At 42.1% G+C, this 18,288-nt stretch overlaps 3 protein-coding genes across 3 annotated transcripts; 1 reads left to right on the top strand and 2 right to left on the bottom strand.

Moving 5' to 3' along the window:
• Nucleotides 1–33: 33 nt before the first annotated feature.
• Nucleotides 34–2,038, bottom strand: LOC130179084 (chymotrypsin-like elastase family member 3B). The gene is made up of 8 exons (XM_056391820.1): nt 1,904–2,038; nt 1,664–1,752; nt 1,489–1,571; nt 1,159–1,284; nt 740–876; nt 439–581; nt 198–350; nt 34–106 (listed from the first exon to the last, which is right to left on the bottom strand). The coding sequence occupies exons 1-8, from the start codon at nt 1,941–1,943 to the stop codon at nt 89–91; spliced, it is 789 nt and encodes a 262-aa protein (XP_056247795.1). The 5' UTR covers nt 1,944–2,038; the 3' UTR covers nt 34–88.
• Nucleotides 2,039–2,732: 694 nt separating this feature from the next.
• On the top strand, nt 2,733–13,941 carry dhx30 (DEAH (Asp-Glu-Ala-His) box helicase 30). The gene is made up of 19 exons (XM_056392334.1): nt 2,733–2,904; nt 3,576–3,697; nt 3,803–3,913; nt 4,019–4,288; nt 4,375–4,524; nt 4,604–4,756; nt 5,202–5,672; nt 6,223–6,606; nt 6,748–6,826; nt 6,935–7,039; nt 7,122–7,297; nt 7,441–7,647; nt 8,215–8,296; nt 8,412–8,605; nt 8,706–8,865; nt 9,799–9,956; nt 10,092–10,195; nt 10,282–10,421; nt 13,312–13,941. Exons 1-19 carry the CDS (start codon nt 2,733–2,735, stop codon nt 13,569–13,571), a joined length of 3,498 nt encoding a protein of 1,165 aa, XP_056248309.1. The 3' UTR covers nt 13,572–13,941.
• On the bottom strand, nt 13,928–18,030 carry LOC130179390 (alanine aminotransferase 2-like). Its single transcript, XM_056392335.1, has 11 exons — nt 17,359–18,030; nt 17,158–17,247; nt 16,921–17,029; nt 16,065–16,198; nt 15,740–15,983; nt 15,565–15,644; nt 15,341–15,477; nt 14,732–14,906; nt 14,462–14,617; nt 14,247–14,359; nt 13,928–14,081 (listed from the first exon to the last, which is right to left on the bottom strand). Exons 1-11 carry the CDS (start codon nt 17,461–17,463, stop codon nt 13,991–13,993), a joined length of 1,434 nt encoding a protein of 477 aa, XP_056248310.1. The 5' UTR covers nt 17,464–18,030; the 3' UTR covers nt 13,928–13,990.
• Nucleotides 18,031–18,288: the final 258 nt, after the last annotated feature.

Below are 18,288 nucleotides of genomic sequence, written 5' to 3'. Positions count from 1 at the left end.
CCTTTTGTTGAAATACAAGACAAACATAATATGAACATTTCATTTTAGAGTTTATTGTTGAGTCACTTCTTCAGTTACGGAAACTTCTTCAGTTTTGGGCCATGGTCTGCAAGCAAGTAACACAAGGTTTGAACATTTCACAAAAAGCCAACAGTACATTTACTGTATGTCTTCATGTAAAGTGATGTTTCCCTTACCTCACGGATCCAGGGGATGAAAGAGGCCACACGGGTAAACATTGTGGGCTTTTTAGGAGTATTACATCCACGCCCATTCACAAAACTAGTCACTCCCTCAACATACCATTTACCGTCTCTGCCCTTACAGTTCAGAGGGCCGCCAGAGTCACCCTGGAAGATTATAGCAGATATTGTAACGTTGGAGAAAATGGTATCATTTGTGTCACATAAAGTATAGAGCTACGTTGTTGTTTCTTACATGGCATGCTGACTTGCTCTCTCCTCCTGCACAGACCATTGTTGTCTTCGCCGAGCTGCCCCACCAGTCACTTTTACTGCAGATACTGTGATCCACCACAGGAAGTAGGGCCTGCTGAAGTGTAGTTGCCTGGGGACCTCCAGCTAAAGAGAAATGGACACACTCATTGTAACAACAGCTGAAAACTTTATATTTGATGAATATCTTCAGGTCCCAGAGCAATTAAATATTTTTGCTTTCCACAAGGGTGCACTTCACCCGACATGAGCTGGGTGTTAGCAGACTTGGCAGCAGATCTTACAGAAGAGACGACCCCAGCCTGTGACGTAACAGGGCTGGTTGTGGGCAAGGGTAGCACCAGGCTGTGGCAGGCAAGCCAGCTGAACCTTATCATTAATAACAGCGCTCTTCTCCAGCTTTAGCAGGGCAATATCATTCCTACATAACAGAATGAAACACAAAGAATGAAACATGTCATTAATTATATTTTCTCAATAACTCAGAGTCTACATAATTGTGTGGAGCGCCGGTTTCTACTACATGTTTAGGTGCATTCATTTACATTTACAAAACTTCTATTTACTCAGCTGCTGTTCAGCAGAAACTCCCAGGGTCTCAGGGTAAGCACCTTTTTCAAGGACATATTTACTGTGTTTCTTAATAATCCCCCTCAGATCTAGACTGCTGGGCTGAATATGTTGAGAAAGGACAATAACCTACCCACAAGACACGCAGTTGTCGTTCCATTTGGGATGGATGAACATTTTTTTCACCATAATGGACTGTTCAGGTCCCTCCTGCTTTTTCATGTCATGCTCAGCAAGAACCACCCTGTATGTGTGGAATCTGGTTGGGAAAAAAGAGCCTCTATGTCTTTAAAAATAAGTTTTAGAAATTAAATCAGTGACATTACTATTACATCACTGTCATTTTAATCTAGAAATTATACGTGGCCATTGCAAGGAAAACATTCTACATTTATTCAGAGATCTAACATTCTATTTATTTTAGTTGTAAAATTGTTTATCTGAGATGTAAACTTGATCTCACGTGATGCAGTGAGCAGCAGTCAAGACCCAGTCAGGAGCAATAAGTGTTCCTCCACAGGTGGGGAAGAAAGACTCCAGAGACACCTACAGATAAATAGAAAACTGGATGATTTAGATCAGTATGAGAATCAGATGGGTAAAAAAAAGTTTGTGAAAAAGTGTTTGCACTGACTCACCTGCCATGGCCAGCTGTAGGGACGGGCCTCTTCTCCATTCACCACACGGCTGGTGTTGGGCTCGTAATTGGGTACACCACACCCAGAAACTTCAACACAGTGAGACACAGAAACGAGAGAATACTGAATAAGAGTAAGAGGGTCCCCAGCTTTCTCTCAAATCAAGATATCAGCTTGGTTCATATTCATTTTAAGTAGCAACTCACACCAACAAATACAATGTGTTTAACATGAACTCACCAGTTGTGACAACCAAGAGGAGGACAAATGCCAGTTCCATATTGATCAAAAGCTATTTTTTCAAGCAGCACTATTTATGGGCTCTAGTCCAGACAGCACCAGACAGAGTCTGGGAGTTTTCCAGCCATTCTCCAGGTGGCAAGAGCGCTGTGTGCAAAGAAGTCAGATAATTCCTGAAATTCAGACTGTAAACAGCATGTGCTGATTGAGACACTATACCCAGTACGATGCAATAAACTGATTTTTACCCTGTTATGTTTTATCCACACTTCAGATGTGCCCTTTGAACCTTGCATGCAGTTAGAGGAGGTGACAATTCTTGGGACCCACAGCTGTTGAAGCCCCACCAAAATTTCAGTATTATTTTACCATAACAGGGGTTAGTTGCCTTTATATGTTGAGGTTTTGAAGCAAGAGGAACTACGTTATATGTTATAACAGCACCAATTAATATGCAGTGTAAGGAGAAATTTGATTTGTTGATTAAGAGCTTATGATGGTCAAGGGAATTTGGTTTTGCTGATACACTTTTTACAGGATCTCTGGATCCAATACCACCCACATTTACATTCTAGAATTTAATTGTTCACAGGGGTCAAGTATAAGGAAAGTCATGTTTCATGTATTTTTCTTATTTAATTATTTATTTTAAATGAATTGAACAGATTAAGAGATGTCTCGGTAATTAAGATTAACGTAAAAACGGGTAAATCAGTAGCATTTTTAATAACATTTTAATGTAAGTCTATTTTACACCCAAACGGTGTCGCTGTGAATACTGTTGTCTACTTCCGCTCACTGCCGCAGAAGACGAGATTGTAGTTTAAAAATGGCGCTACCCGGCGTTTTACTCGTGCGCCTGAGAGGGCTGAGCAAAATCGCCAAACGTGTTTACACAGGAGGCAAAACAGCGTCCAACTGGAGCCAAGAAATGCGGTGGTATACTACAAAAGCTGGAAGATTTGAGAAACCCGGTGCTTCCGATTTTCAGACTAAACGAGGTGAGTGAAAACTACTGTTAGCTAAGTTAGCTAACGGCTAACAGGTGACAGCTCGCAGCACTGCTAAACCTCAAGGACATCCCTCCTAAAACATCATAGAAACATCCTGAAAACATCCGCTCACTACTATATTTCAAGGTTTACCTAAGCCTTAAGGAAGCTGTAATGACATAATAAATACAGAATGGCTGTATAAAAGCACAGTTCTCATAGCTGTATCATTTTTTTCTCACTTCATTAGCTATTAGACGTTACTTGAACGGTAAAGTCCAGTCGTCCGTCCCTCTCCATGCAACCATCCCACTATGAGACGATTGCAAGTCTGCTGTAATAATATCATGTTAAAAAAAGCTCTATTCTTCTTGTTGTTGCCACTGCGTGGTAAGAAACACATTTTAGCCCACAGTAGCTTTCACAAGGATCAGGGAAATGAAAATGAAGGTGCCTAGTCAAAGTAAGGATTCCAGAATGAGTGGTCGTAAAAACTATTCATCTTTAGGACTTACTGGAACAACCGAAGCGGCAAGAAATTCTGAATAGTTGTGTAGCTGATCATTTGGTGTTATCAGCCGACCAGCCAACAGGATATTATTCTGTCACCAATTCTCCGAGAACTGTGTGTCTGACCTTTTTTTGTTTTTACTGTTTTTATTGGTTTAACCTTAACGCAGAGCTGCTGAAGGAGTTTCCAGATCCTAAAACCCTCTTGAATAACACAATCTCTCGGTCACTGGGAGTCAGTGACCTGTCCCATCTCATCCAGTACAGCTACACTGAACATGTGGGGGTCAAGGTGAGAACAATTGTCGTGATGAAATGGGGTTTCTGGACACACCATGTATTTGAGAGCTCTCTCATAGATGATTTTAAGTTTTGAACTGCAACTTTGTTTCGATAGAAAGCCACTGTCACACTGATGTGGCCCTGCAAGATTGAAGAGGAAGGTTATGCCTCCAAGAGGAGTGATGCAGAACAGCTTGCTGCAGCTGCTGCTTGTCTTAAGCTCAGAGTAAGACTTTACACTGTAAAAAGTGGATGCACTTTTTAAAATTTATTTTACTTATCTGTAGTGACTTGCTCCTTCACTCTTTTCTTCTACTCTCTTTGTGCACAGGAAATGGGTGTGATTGGTCCAAACAATCAGCTCCCCAGGAAGAGAGCTGGCCAAGGGAGTGGAGGGCTACATACACCCTTTTATGATAATGAGGACAACTCATGGAGAAATTATGTCCGCATGTCTAAAGCCAAAGCAGATGAACTCAAACAATACCAGTCCCCTGTAGAGGACACCTCCAATGTTGCTGAAGCTCTCTCCCTGTTTCCTCAACCTAAATCTCTCCTGGGCAGGGTCATCCAGGTGGCCACATCAACGAACAGAATCAGGGTTGGTAGCTCTCGTCTTCACCACAATGGAAGCTAATCACTTCTAGCTTATACGTTCTCGACCCATATCTCTGTCTGTCATTAAAGGAGCTAATGAATTTCCGAACCACTGGAGGGAAGCAAAAGAAATGTGAACTGACCGTGCTCTGGCCTGAGAAGATGAAGTTCACAGCTACAGCAAGTAACAGAGTGACAGCAGAGAAGAAAGCTGCAGCTCTGGCCTGCATGAAATTGAAGGTGGGAATGACTTTGGAGAAATACTATGCTCTTGCATGTTAGAACAGTTCTAATATGTGTGTCATGTCACCTGGTTTAGGAGCTAGAGCTGCTGGATAAAAACAACAATCCGTTGACTCATGCCAAGTACAACCATGAAAAGGTGAGGGAGGCAGGAGAGAGGGAGAGACGCCCCCTCCCACTGGAAATCCCAAATTACCTGGAGACTCGTATGAGGGAGTATCTCACACAGGTGAGTAAGATGGATGGCATTCGTGTGTTTGCACTACACAGCCAAAAATTTGTGGACATATTCTTAATGTCACAACATACAATTATATATTAAACCAAAGTGTGTTCATCTTTGTGGCAACAAATCAGTGAAGATCGGAGGATGTTATAGCAGCACAATAATGCCCAAAGATTTGAATTGATGTTTGATTTAATGTTCGGGTGTCCTAGTGGATCTCTAGTGTGACCCCCTCATCACAGGTTATGGTCTCTTTTATCACAGGCAGAATTTGTGTAAAAGCAATATATATACATTTTATTTCATCAGTTATTTTTCCTGACCCCCTCAGATTTATCTTGGCACCTATTTGAAGGTCCTTACCCCCAGTTTGGGAACCACTCTCGTAGGGCGTGTGATGGTATTTTAATTTTCTGTCAAAGCTAAAACCTCATCTTCTTCTCAACAGTACCCGGTGGCAGAAGAAGTGCAGAAATTGTGGGAGGAGAAAGAAGCAAAAGGAGAGCAGACAGTAGACCAAGGGGAAGAAAAAGAAGAGGAGGACTTGGTGGCAGACGCCATCACAGGCAGACCATACAAACCTTTGTCAAAAGAGGAAGCTCAGGAGCTCAGTACCTACCTTCAGGAGGAATGGGAGCAGGCAAACCCTGTACTGGGTGTGAAACTCCCGGTTGATGACTACCGTCAGCGTGTGGTCTCGGCTGTGCAGTCTTCCAGGGTGGTGGTGATCGCCGGTGAAACTGGATGTGGCAAAACAACACGGATCCCCCGCTTCCTGCTGGAGGACCGTGTGAGGGGCGGAGAGGGGGCCAACTGCAACATCCTGGTGACCCAGCCCCGTCGGATCAGTGCCGTGTCAGTGGCCCATCGTGTTGCTCATGAGATGGGCCCATCCCTAAGAAACTCTGTGGGACATCAGGTAGATACAGGTTTACAGAATACACATACTTTTGTTTTTTAATATATTATTTTAATTAGAGCTGAAATTATTAGATTAATCGACAAGTTGCTGGACAACTATTTCTTATATAGTTTGTCATTTTAAAGCAAAAAATTCTAGACATTACCTGGTTCCAGCATCTTGTTTGTGAGGATTTGCTGCTTTTCTCTGTTATGTGATAGTGAACTGAATAACTTTTGCGTTTTTCAGGCAAAACATGAAATTTAAAGACATCATCTTGGGCTTTACAATATTGTGATGCTACATAAAAATGAACAATAACTGTTATTTTTCTTTTGGCTGTCGGAACTGTTATTGTAGGATGAGCACTCAGAAATGTGTTAATTAAATAATTTGATTTCATGTCAGTGTAACAGACTTTTGCTTATGACTGGCAGAAGCTTTAAAGTATTCCAAGAGTAGAGCTTTCTTCCGTTGTAATGGTATTCTGATTATAGTAATTCACATTAGTTGATGAATCTTTGACTGTTTCGGAGTTTTTGTAGAATAAGTACTTCTCTGTGCATAGGTGAGACTTGACAGCCGACCCCCTGAGCACAGTGGAGGAGCCTTGCTCTTCCTCACAGTGGGCATCCTGCTGAGGAAGCTGCAGTCGAACCCGTCCCTGAAAGGAATCAGTCACGTGGTGGTGGATGAGGTCCACGAGAGAGACATAAACACAGACCTGCTGCTGGTCTTACTGCGCTCCAGCTTAAAAGAAAACCCCGACCTACGAGTGGTGCTTATGAGCGCTACTGGGGACAACCAGAGGCTGGCCCAATACTTTGGAGGCTGCCCAATCGTGAAGGTGCCAGGGTTCATGCACCCGGTGAAGGAGAGATTCTTGGAGGATGTGCTGAGAGAGATGGGACGCCCACTGCCAGTCCAAGAAAGAGAGGAGACAGACGAGCAGGTGAGCCTGAAGTCTGGATGGATTTGTTCGTTTTTGATGTGATGCATTACTTTCAGATTCATCCCACTGTAGTATATTCTGTGCATAAGATTCTTTTCGCTTATGCTGTATCATGTGAAATGGTATTTTTTCTTGTTTAAGGGAAGAAGAGTTGAGGCAACACCCGATCTAGATTTAGTGGCTGACGTAATCGAGCACATTGACAGACATGGAGAACCAGGTAACTAATACACTATCTCTAACTTTTCTTTTTCTTTCTTTCTTTAAATAATGCCCTTGCAGCAGTGTTTAAGATGATCCCTCAAACTCCTTCCCCCTCATGCTTCAGGTGCAGTGCTGTGTTTTCTCCCTGGATGGCAGGACATCAAGGCAGTTCAGGAGAAACTGGAGGGGAAGCCCCACTTTTCCTCGGGCTCACAGATGATCCTGCCATGTAAGAGCACAGACAAAGACTTCTCTTATGTCTTTTAAGTATAAGAGAATGCATTTATAATTTATTTCCTTTTTTCTTTTAGTGCACTCTAGTTTATCAGTGGCTGACCAGCAGACTGTGTTCCAGCACACCCAAAAGGGCCAGAGGAAGATTGTGCTCACCACCAATATTGCTGAGACCTCCATCACCATAGATGACATTGTCCATGTGGTGGATGCTGGAACTCACAAAGAACAGAATTATGACCCACGGACAAAGGTTAGTGTAATACTATCTGCATTTTACTCCAGTTTCTCATTTAACCTTTTCAGATCTGCAAAAGTGTAGATTTGGGGATTGTGATATTTTCTGCTGGAATGTAAAAAGGCAACAAATCCAACCTGTTTCATTTGGCTCTCCAGGTGTCCTGTTTGGACACAGTTTGGATATCCCGCTCTAATGTCACTCAAAGAAAAGGAAGAGCAGGGCGATGTCAGCCAGGACAGTCCTACCACCTGTTCCCACGAAAACAGCTGGAATCCATGACTCCATTTCCTATCCCTGAGATTCTGCGCACCCCGCTGGAGAGTTTAGTAATGCAGACCAAAATCCACAGTCGTAACTGCAAGGTACTGACGGAGAACAATAGCTTTTGTGTGTTTGTTAAACTGTTATTTGGTGTTTTCTCACATATTGAATGATGCCCTATGTCATTTTTGGCTGGACCGCAACATTCATTTATTTATTTATTTATGCATTTAAGGATTTATGTACATATTTCTACATTTTATTTATTTATGTATCTCGGTTTCTGTATGTTAATTAAGTAGGCGGTCCTTCCTCAGTCTAAAGCCGAATTGGTTATAGAGGTGTGGTCGACTGGATGGGTCTGCCACAGCTGCCCTGACTGGTACACAGGAGCTTGGCCTGTCCAGTGTTGCCAAAGCGAGTTAAATTGAGTGAAATTAATTAAGTTCAGTTGAGTCGAAATAATTTAAAGTGAGTTTAATTCTATGAAGGACCAAAATAGTAGTTGGTAGTAGGAGTTGAAGTAAATAAAGGCTAAATTATTGTGGATCCCAGACGAAGGCTGTGAGCTGTGTGAGACCACGTCATGGTTATAAAATCGGGATTTGACCATAGGCGGTCCAGCCACATACTAGGTTTTGACCTAATCTTGTTTTTCTTTTGTTAAGGCTGAAGATTTCTTATCTCAAGTGTTGGACAGTCCAGAGCAAGAAGCTGTGAGAGAAGCTGTCCGAAATCTACAAGAAATAGGTGAGTGACTCTGAACAATTCATGCTCTGGATGATATTTTAATCATGTTATATGTCTAACTTTACACGTATATGTATTTCTGTGCTGGATTAAATTGATGTCTTTGTTTTGGCAGGAGTTCTGGACGGGACAGAAACCCTGACGCCTTTAGGAGAGCGTGTTGCCTGTATGTCATGTGACCCTCGGCTGGGCAAAGTGCTGGTCCTGAGTGCCATGTTCAGGTGTGTTCTGCCCATGCTGTCTATAGCTGCCTGTCTGACCAGAGACCCCTTCCACAACAGCTTGCAGAACCGAGCACTAGTCAACAAGGTGAGATGTTTATTAATCTACATAGTTGGAATAATAGTCATAATAAAACGGATTTGACTTCTTGAATATAACGCACTTCATCTGTGCTCCGTTTTTCCAGGCGAAAGAGGCGCTGAGCGGCTCCAGCTACAGTGACTATTTGGTGTTCAGTAGAGCTGTGTTAGGCTGGAGGAGAGTTCAGCACGAGGGCAACAGAGAGGACAGAGATGAATATCTGGACACACACACTTTGTCCAGGACCAGCCTTCGATTCATCAACGGTTGGTGTGAAATATTATTCTCATCGACTTTGTCCCTCAAACACAGATTAGGGATGAAGTGGCTCAAATGAGTGAAATAATTTTCTGTGGTACTAATGAAATTTATGAGCGGTTCTGACCTGTCATACAAGTCATGAGGAGGTAGTCTGCCTTTCTCCTCAAGGAAAAAACACTTGTTTGACTTGAAATCACAATGCCTTAATCTGAATGAATTTGAACGTTAAATATGATACTGAAAATGTAAAAATACAAACAGACTTCATCTAAAATCATCATCATTGGCTTGCCAGATCTTGAGAGATTTTATTTCGATTTCATGATTTCTAGTGGCATTTTTCATTGCAGCTAATACACTTTAGTAGTTATTAAGACAAATCTGTCAGCTGCCTCAGGGTCTTTATGCAGGTCACTTAGTGTTCAATATCAACTTTTGTTATGACATGTTGTCTGTAATTGTCATTCCATCTAATATCTCTGACTGTCATATGACCCCCTCTTATTAGTCATGAACTGCTTTGCTTTAGAAAGATGTCATTTACCTCATATTGAAACATTCTCTCTTTACTTCCGTCACAGTTGAGTGCTGCTTATGCTTTATAACATGTCGTCAACAGCTGTATTGTAAATTCTTGTTTCGCTTTGGTGACATTTTTGTGATGGAAACTTGTACATAAATGGAGCAGGACAGGTATCTTTTTATATGACTATTTTAGGGCCGTAGGTTATGCTTATGATGAAATCTCAGCTACTTGTGAACAGGTAGAATTCATCACGCTGAAACAAGTTTGTGTGTCAGACAAAAAAGACGTACGAAGCAAATAAGAAAATGTTCTTGTACGAGTGGGTCCAAAGTGTGGGTCCAAAGTTAGGAATAACTTTTTTACTTAACTTGCTTCACAAAATCATTCCTGTTTTTGTGTCATGCTGTTGCAGGTCTCATCTCTCAGTTCAGTGAGAACCTGCATGACGCTGAGCTGGTTTCTCGTGCCAGTGAGTGCCAGCATCACGCTTCTCTCTACAATGAACACAGCAAGCAGGATGAGCTGCTTAAAGCTGTGCTGCTGGCTGGACTCTATCCCAACCTCATTCAGGTACATGGCAGCTTCTCAGAGTGGAGTCGATAATATGGCTTTGAACAGCTTATTTCCTGCTGTGCTTCTTCAAAGAATTTGGACATCTATCTTTGGAGAAAAATCTTTCACTTGTTTTGTTTTTATTTCTTTTAGGTGAAGAAAGGTGTGGTTACTAAAGAAGGGCGCTTTCGCCCCAACGGTGTGTTTTTCCGCACACTCGGTGGACCAGTGCTGCTTCACCGCTCCTCAGTGAACAGGTTGAACATGCTCAAAAATTTTACTACAGCAGGTGTTGACTTACATAATGCGTGTTTAAACTTTACGTCTTCCTTTGTGTGTGTAGAGGAGGGGAAGACTTCCCTAGTCGCTGGCTGACATTCTTCTACGCTGTCAAGTCCAGCGGGCAAGTTTTCATCAGAGACTCTTCCGTGGTCCATCCGCTGGCCTTGCTGCTGCTCACAGACTGTGACATCAAAGAGACAGGTAGGACATGTACTGCTGCTCGTGAAGAATAGGGGTGAAACAATTCTGAGACCGAAACCACGACACAAACGTCCACAATCTTGTTTCGTGATACAGGAACAGACAGAACCACACAACAAACACAATGTATTTTAATTAATAACACACAAATCATTAAACTCTTCTTGTCCATATTGAATAAATGATTCAAACATTCACAGTGTAGGGTTGGAAGAAACATGTGAACCCCTTGGTTAATGACATCAACAGAAGGAGTTATCAAACCTGGAGTCTAATCAATGACCCAGGTAGAGCTATTTTCCAGTATCATCGATGCAAATAAAGGAAACTCCAAGCAACTGTTCTCCCTGCTCAACAATATCACCCAACCCAAGGACTCTCTCCCCCCTCACTTATACACAACCTCCTTCTGCAACTCCATTATGTCTTTTTTCACTGCAAAAATCAAGAATATCCACCAGCACCTAGGTCCAAATCCTCACCTCAGCATCTCAGCCAACTTTCACCCATCCACACACTCATTCTCATCCTTCCTGCTCCCCACTCTCTCAGAAATCAAAGAACTCATTCAGAAATCCAAGCCATCCACTTGTCAACTGGACCCCCTCCCCACACAACTTGTTAAAGCCTGCCTTCCCTCTCTGGTCCCCCTCATTTCTGCCATCATCCACTCCTCTCTCACCAATGGAACTGTCCCTACATCTTTCAAAACTTCTGCCATTACTCCAATTCTGAAAAAACCTGGCGCCGACCCCTCCAACTTCAACAACTTCCGTCCTATCTCCAATCTACCCTTCATCTCCAAAATCCTCGAAAAAACTGTTGCATCTTACCTCTCTGGCCGCACTCAGTTTATTCAACTCAAGTCCTTTAAATCCATCCCCTCCCCCGTCACTTCCGGTGTGCCCCAGGGCTCTGTCCTAGGGCCCCTCCTCTTCATCATCTACCTCCTTCCCCTCGGCAATATCTTCCGCAAATTTAACATTGACTTCCACTGTTACGCTGATGACACCCAGCTCTACCTCTCCACTAAACCCTCATCCACTCTCCCGCCCACCTCCCTAACTGATTGCATCACTGAAATAAAAACCTGGTTCACTCTAAACTTCCTTAAATTAAACAGTAACAAAACCGAGGTTCTCCTCATTGGCACCAAATCTACTTTATCCAAAACCAACAGTTTTTCTCTCACTATTGATAACTCCTCCGTTTCACCCTCCCCCCAGGTTAAGAGTCTGGGTGTCATCCTTGACAGCACACTATCCTTTCAATCCCACATCAGTAACATTACCCGATCTGCCTACTTCCACCTACCAAACATTAATCGCCTCCGCCCCTCCCTTACCCCCCACACTGCCGCCATCCTTGTCCACAGCCTCGTCACTTCCCGTCTGGATTACTGTAACTCTCTCCTCTTCGGCCTCCCTCTTAAATCCCTCCATAAACTTCAATTGGTCCAGAACACAGCTGCCCGTATCATTACTTGTACCCCCTCCATCCACCACATCACTCCTGTCCTCCAACAGCTCCACTGGCTACCGGTTCAGTTCCGTATTCATTTCAAAGTCCTTCTATTAACATTTAAGGCCATCCACAACCTCGCCCCCCCATATCTGTCCGACCTCCTTCATGTTCCCACTCCCTCCCGCTCCCTCAGATTATCTTCCTCCACACACCTGTCTGTCCCCTCCGCCCGTCTCACCACCATGGGGAGTAGAGCATTCAGCCGCTCTGCTCCCCGTCTCTGGAACCTACTACCACCCCAACTCAGAAATATCGATTCATTCCCCCATTTCAAATCACAACTCAAAACACATCTGTTTAAAACTGCCATCTGATGCCAATTGCTCTGTCACTTTTGTATTGTTTTTATTTTTATATTTCATTTTTATTGTTGTTAATTAATTAATTAATTCTTAATGTGTTTTAATCTCAATTTGTGTAACTGTGTACGGTGTCCTTGAGTGCCAAGAAAGGCGCCTTTAAATAAAATCTATTATTATTATTATTATTATTATTATTATTATTATTTTGGCTTCCCAATAATAGAGTAATCTGTCTCTTTCACAACAACCACTCATCCGATCAACTTCATCTTGGTAGGTGTATTGCTGAGGACCTGAGGAAATGCAGTGTCAGCTGAAGTCCTTTGGTTGTTGAGACCCTAACCCTGTCAGACTTTTTAAGTACATCTCTGAGGTTTATGAAATGAACTGCACTGTCATTAATAACAGTCCCTAATCTAGCAGCAGGGAGACTGAAAATACAACAAAGAGCAATTTGCCTGCACTTTTGGTCCCACATGTATGTGGGACCATTTTTAATAAATAAACAATACCACACATTAACACCCTTCTTTTATTATGATTAAAGTCAGTAAATGGGGCCCGTTTTTATCTACATGATACATTACATTACAGTCATTCAAGTGTAATAAACTCTAACATGTTCCCAGAATGAAATGTTTTCCTTTGCTTCAACATTCAGAGTAGGTATACTTGGTATGCTGGTGCATACTGTGTGTTTAGTTCAGTCATTTTAACCGGGTTGTGATTTTCAGTCAACTAGCAGCTGCGGTTGCTAGGAGCACTTAACATTTTTCAGTTTCATTAATGATATATATTCAGATTTTTAAAATTGTTTCTGTTAATTGAGCAATTTGTATAGCTGTGTAAATCCCAACAATCTTTTGTCTTTTGCTAGTCTTTGATTCTGGCAAGAAACACGACATCCCAATTCTTCTCTGATTGGCTGGGTTGGTTTTCCAAACAGCATTAAAGCTGTCAATGAGCAATAAACCAGAAAAAATAAAATATAATTGTCCTGCTAGATGTACAGACTGAAATCCTCCTACCTTGATGATAAATAACTGTTTTCTCTTATGTCCCAGTGAGAGGAGACAGACTGGAAGTGTCATTTCCTGGTCGCTCTCTGGTCCACTTTGAGGTGACACTTGAGACGTGGGAGCTGCTGTGGGAGCTACGCACTTCCATTCAGACCATGCTGTACCGAAACCTCAACAGTCCCAACAACGCATTCACCTACTCCTCTCAAGACGGAAAGCTCATCTCTTTACTCGTAGAGCTGCTCAACAATACACACTGCAACCCTTCGGCTCAGAATTACAACAGCGACAGTGAGGTGGATTGACGATGAGCACTTTCTACACATATGCGTTGGATCTAATGTCTGGTACAGAAGAACCAAGAAAGATGATAGTATCTTTATTTTTGTTTTCTGTGGAGAGGGTCATTTTGTTTTAAGAAATTTTTTAGTACTTGAGTTGGCACTTAATGTGCTGAACTGATCAGGATTCTGGACTGTTGTAGTTTTTGAAGCAAATGATAAACTCGCACTGAGGCGTGAGGAAATCCATTCATATGGATTTTGGACTGAGATTTATTGTTTATGGTTATTTGCTTTCTGAAAAGCAGAAGTTGACTATATTTTACTATAACGAGTAAAGAGAAAGGATGACTGGCCAAACATCATTAAAATGGACTGCATGCTGTAAATGTCATATTTATTGTACTAAATATCTCCTCAATGAACTGCTTAAGTCACTTTATCTAAGAAAAATCCTTCATAAATTGTGTGTGAAAGCTGCTCAGGCGTTTCAGTAATTCCTCCATGATGTCTTCAGATGTAATAATGCAAAATCTGCAGAAATAAAAGAGGGTTGGAAACATTAAGTGTAAAATGTTGCAAACCTCTATTGACAGCGCAGTTACAATGCCTTTTTGAAATATGCACCTATTTTCTGAAGTGGACCACTTATCTTTAATCATACCACAGTTTGTCTACTAAAAAACACTTGATTTATACCTGATGTGGTAGGTGCCCTCCTTTTGCCCGTACTCAGAACCAGGACTGACTAACAGACCAGTCTCCTCTAGCAGTCTCATACAGTAGTATGTATCTGGCTTCATTCCCACTTCCTAAAATATCCAAAGACATCACATAACCAAAGCACCAGATATGTGACGTTTGATAATTATATGATTATAATATATAATGGTTCTATAAGACAGTATAGTAACCTTGGCTTTCTGAATGGCTTTAGGTGGAAGATACACTCTGGGGAACGCAAATGCTCCTCCCTCCACTGGTTGGCAGTAGAAACCCAGGAGACTGTTCACAACCTCACAGGCTCTCTTCACATTACGAGCCATCGTGTTCCTGATGTGTTGCGTCTCCTGCAAAACGGAGAGTTGGAGAAGAGGACAAAAATGAAAAAAGGGGGGGGCAGCAGGCTATTAGACATCCTGCAGAACAGGATGGTAATCTGAGCAGCGTTTCTCTGTTCTCACCGCATTATACAGAGGGTATGAGGGATCTCCTGGTTGTGGAGGGTTCAACATCAGATCCAGGGCAAGCTGACCCAACACGGGGGCACAGCTGTCTTTCGAGAAAAGATTGTGGATGTATTTCATGACAGCGCGGTCCAGATTTACCAGCTCCACATATCCACCACGCAGACCACACCTAGTGGGAGAGACGAATCCAATCAGTCGTAACCGTCTCACCACGTGCAGAGTTACCAGCTGTTTGGGAGATTTCCATCATATCACATGATCTTCTGCACTTCAAGAACTTACGTTTCACTTAACACGCCATAATATAGTTAGCTATATCTATTTGTCAAGAACTATAACTCGCCCTGTGGGCACCCATAAGTGTGGTTAATAAACTCTTAAAATGCCCTTAGCTGCATACAACTACATTATAGTGCGTTTTAAACTGTTTACTAAATGTTTGGCTTTTTATCTTCTCCATCGTCTTGTCATCCCCATAGCGAGGTTGTCCCGTCAGCTGCTGGTGTCCAGCGTCAAGAATGAACGTTGTCTTGTCTTCTGTGAAGATCACCTATCACAAAGTAGCTGACAAACTCCAGACGCTCATCGGAACTGAGAACTTACTCTCCCATTAAGCCCTTGGACGCTGAGTGGAAGGACGCCAGCTCCACTGTGTCTGAAAGAGGAGGCCCCATCTCCATCAGCGCCCTCTTGTAGGAGACAAACTCACTCTTTTCCCCGTAGATGCAGTCCTGATAAACCTGTGGAGAGGGACACGTGCTAACTTAATGTACATGTGTGCGTTTATGTGCACAAATGGATGGATAATACTGCTTTAAGACAGCCACCTCATCAGCCAGAAGGAAGAGCCTCTTCTCTGAAACAAACCGGATCACCTCTTGCATCGATTTTCTGCTTTGAACATGACCTGTCGTCGACATAGCACGAAAACAACCGTGTGATATACTGTACATTCTTTGATACAAAAATATAATAGATGATCTCCAGTCTTTGTTTAACTACCTGATGGATTCCCAGGGTTGATGACATACAGAGCAACAGGGTTACAGACTCCCTTTGCAGATTCCAGCGCTCGTTGTAGCTCCTCTACCTGCAGCTCCCAGCCCTGCTCCTCATTCAGGTAGTAGGGGACGATGACCGCTCCCAGTTCCATTATGGACAGATTGGCAATGCTGTAGCATGGCCCTGGAGTTAAAACACCTGTTCTGGTTGAAGCCTCTCTGTTCACCAGCACGTTGAGAATATTCTAGTGAGCACGGGGAAAGACTGGGTTAATTTGAAGATGACAATCATTTACAGGAGGAAGAGGCTGGATAGAGACTGTTACCGTGAGCGCGCATTGTGCGCCTGGGCTGATGTATATGTTTTCAGGGTGAGACGTGGCCCCACCATCTCGTCTCATTATGAAGTCAGAGACTCTGTGGACTAGTTCTGGTATACCCGCTGTAGCTGTATAGGAACCTGAAGAAATAACAGATTCTGGTGAACAATCACAAAACACAGACTGATTAAAAAAAAACAAAACTGAGATGACACTGTAGAGCAGGTTGATCATATAATTACTGCCCTGTTTCTAGTTTGTATTTTATTTTATCAATTTATTATATGCTATACAGTTGTACTTGTATTTAATCTATAGAAGCATTTTTCAAACATAATGTATAAACTGTAACTTAACACAAAAAGCAAGAGAAAAAAAATGCTGAGAGCTGCTTAAAGTCCATTTGCCACAAACAACCAAAAAAAACACTCCCTCTCTTACATACATCTAGTCAGTAGTGTCTCTAAGATTTCTCCTGCAATGCACCCTGTCATTATGCATGTGAATTAAATCTAATTTGTGGTGCTCAAAACGTTGAAAAATTACACTTAGAAATTCATAACACAGCATCCCTTTTACTCTGAATAATCCACAGTAGCACAGATGTCAATAGTTTTTATAGGAACTATTTTTTGTGTGGAAAGTGTTCACAGTGAGCTCTGTGGATTATCAAGAGGACCTGAGAGACACCTCTAACGCAACTCCATTCACCTCCAATGTGTTGGGATGTGGGCAGAAATCTTAGAGACAGATATAGAAAAAAGTGAGAGACAAAAATGATTATCATGGGGGGGGGTTATGTTACTTGAGAGAGCAGACCTTCAAACCACATCATTGTAGTATCACATACACAGGCCCTTACCTACACTCCCTCCAGCACATTCCCCCAGCAGCCTCTGAGCTCTCTGTCTGACGTCCGCAGGCAGTTTGTTGCTGCTGATAAGCTGAGGGTAAATACATGCTGTAAGAACCTGCAAAATATGTAGACACACGTTAAAGAAAGACGGAGATTTTAGTTCAGAAGAGAATGCAGGAGTTTGCACATACAGTTTTTGTAAGTCTAACAAAAAAAAAAAAAAAACCGAAGGTCAAAGATTACCTGTCGGACAAATGACAGAGGTTTCAAGCCTGCCCTGTGTGGGTCACCCCAGGAGACATCTATAATTTCTTTATAGGGCTTTCTCACTCCCTATTGACAGGTGAATTCAAAGCAGAGGTTCAAGAAATCACAACACGAATTGGAAAATTGACTCAAGCATCCATATATTGTAGATTTATGTCATAACCTTTTTTTCTTTACCTGCTTGACCTCTTCCTTGATCTGGTTTACTCGTCTGGCCAGGACTGCATACTCTAACTGCTTCATGTTCCTCACATTTGAACTGATCTCTTGCAGAACAGACATCTCCACAATTTGTCTCTAACCTCTATCAGACCAGACCAGCGGCTGTCTTGACCGGTCCTTTGTCTTGCAGGTCAACTTGCTCCAAGTTCAATTATATGCATGAGGACATCTAGTTACAGATATACATAGGAAAAACGTGGTAATATGTGCCTTATTAACAGACAATGCAGTTTAGGGACGATCTGCTGTTGGCAGTTTGTCATTTTACTTTATTCCTTTACCCAATTCTGAAACACCTTTACAGTTTTATCAGATATTAACTTTCAGTCATGACTGAACATGACACCCTGCTGAAATTGCAAAGATCTTCTCTCTAAAAACTATAACCACTAGTGTATCAGTCTGTAGTATATATTACAATTATGGAAATCCTGACAGAGATTTGAATAAGTCAGCTATTGAGTTTGATCTGGAGCTTATACTCAATCTATAAATCCATTTAAAAAGATAAAGATATTCAGAACACATAAGGGACAAAAATCTAAATAAAGAAAATCTTATTTGTGTTTCATGGCTACAAAGTTACAAAAGTAGAAGCAATTGGCGACATTAAACCGGTGATGACTATCACAACTGTCTGTACTTATTCCACAATATCACAATGCAGTGCACCACAGGCAAGAAGTGTGGGTGTTATTATTGAATGAGATAAAACCAGATTGCATGCATGAGATAAACAAAAGGCCTGACCTGACAGAGAAGTTTCATTTACAAGCAGGTTCAACAACTGCACTGTGTTAGGGAAAATTCTTATCATCGGTGGGGAAGAAAGAGCGCTGGAGTCCAGGATGTCTTATACTGAGGATGTTTATTGATGCTTGATCA

Source organism: Seriola aureovittata, chromosome 12 (assembly GCF_021018895.1).
Source record: "Seriola aureovittata isolate HTS-2021-v1 ecotype China chromosome 12, ASM2101889v1, whole genome shotgun sequence".
NCBI classification, from domain to species: Eukaryota; Metazoa; Chordata; class Actinopteri; order Carangiformes; family Carangidae; genus Seriola; species Seriola aureovittata.
The sequence above is the reverse complement of the archived record's forward strand: the minus strand, read 5'-3'. Positions and strand labels throughout refer to the sequence as shown.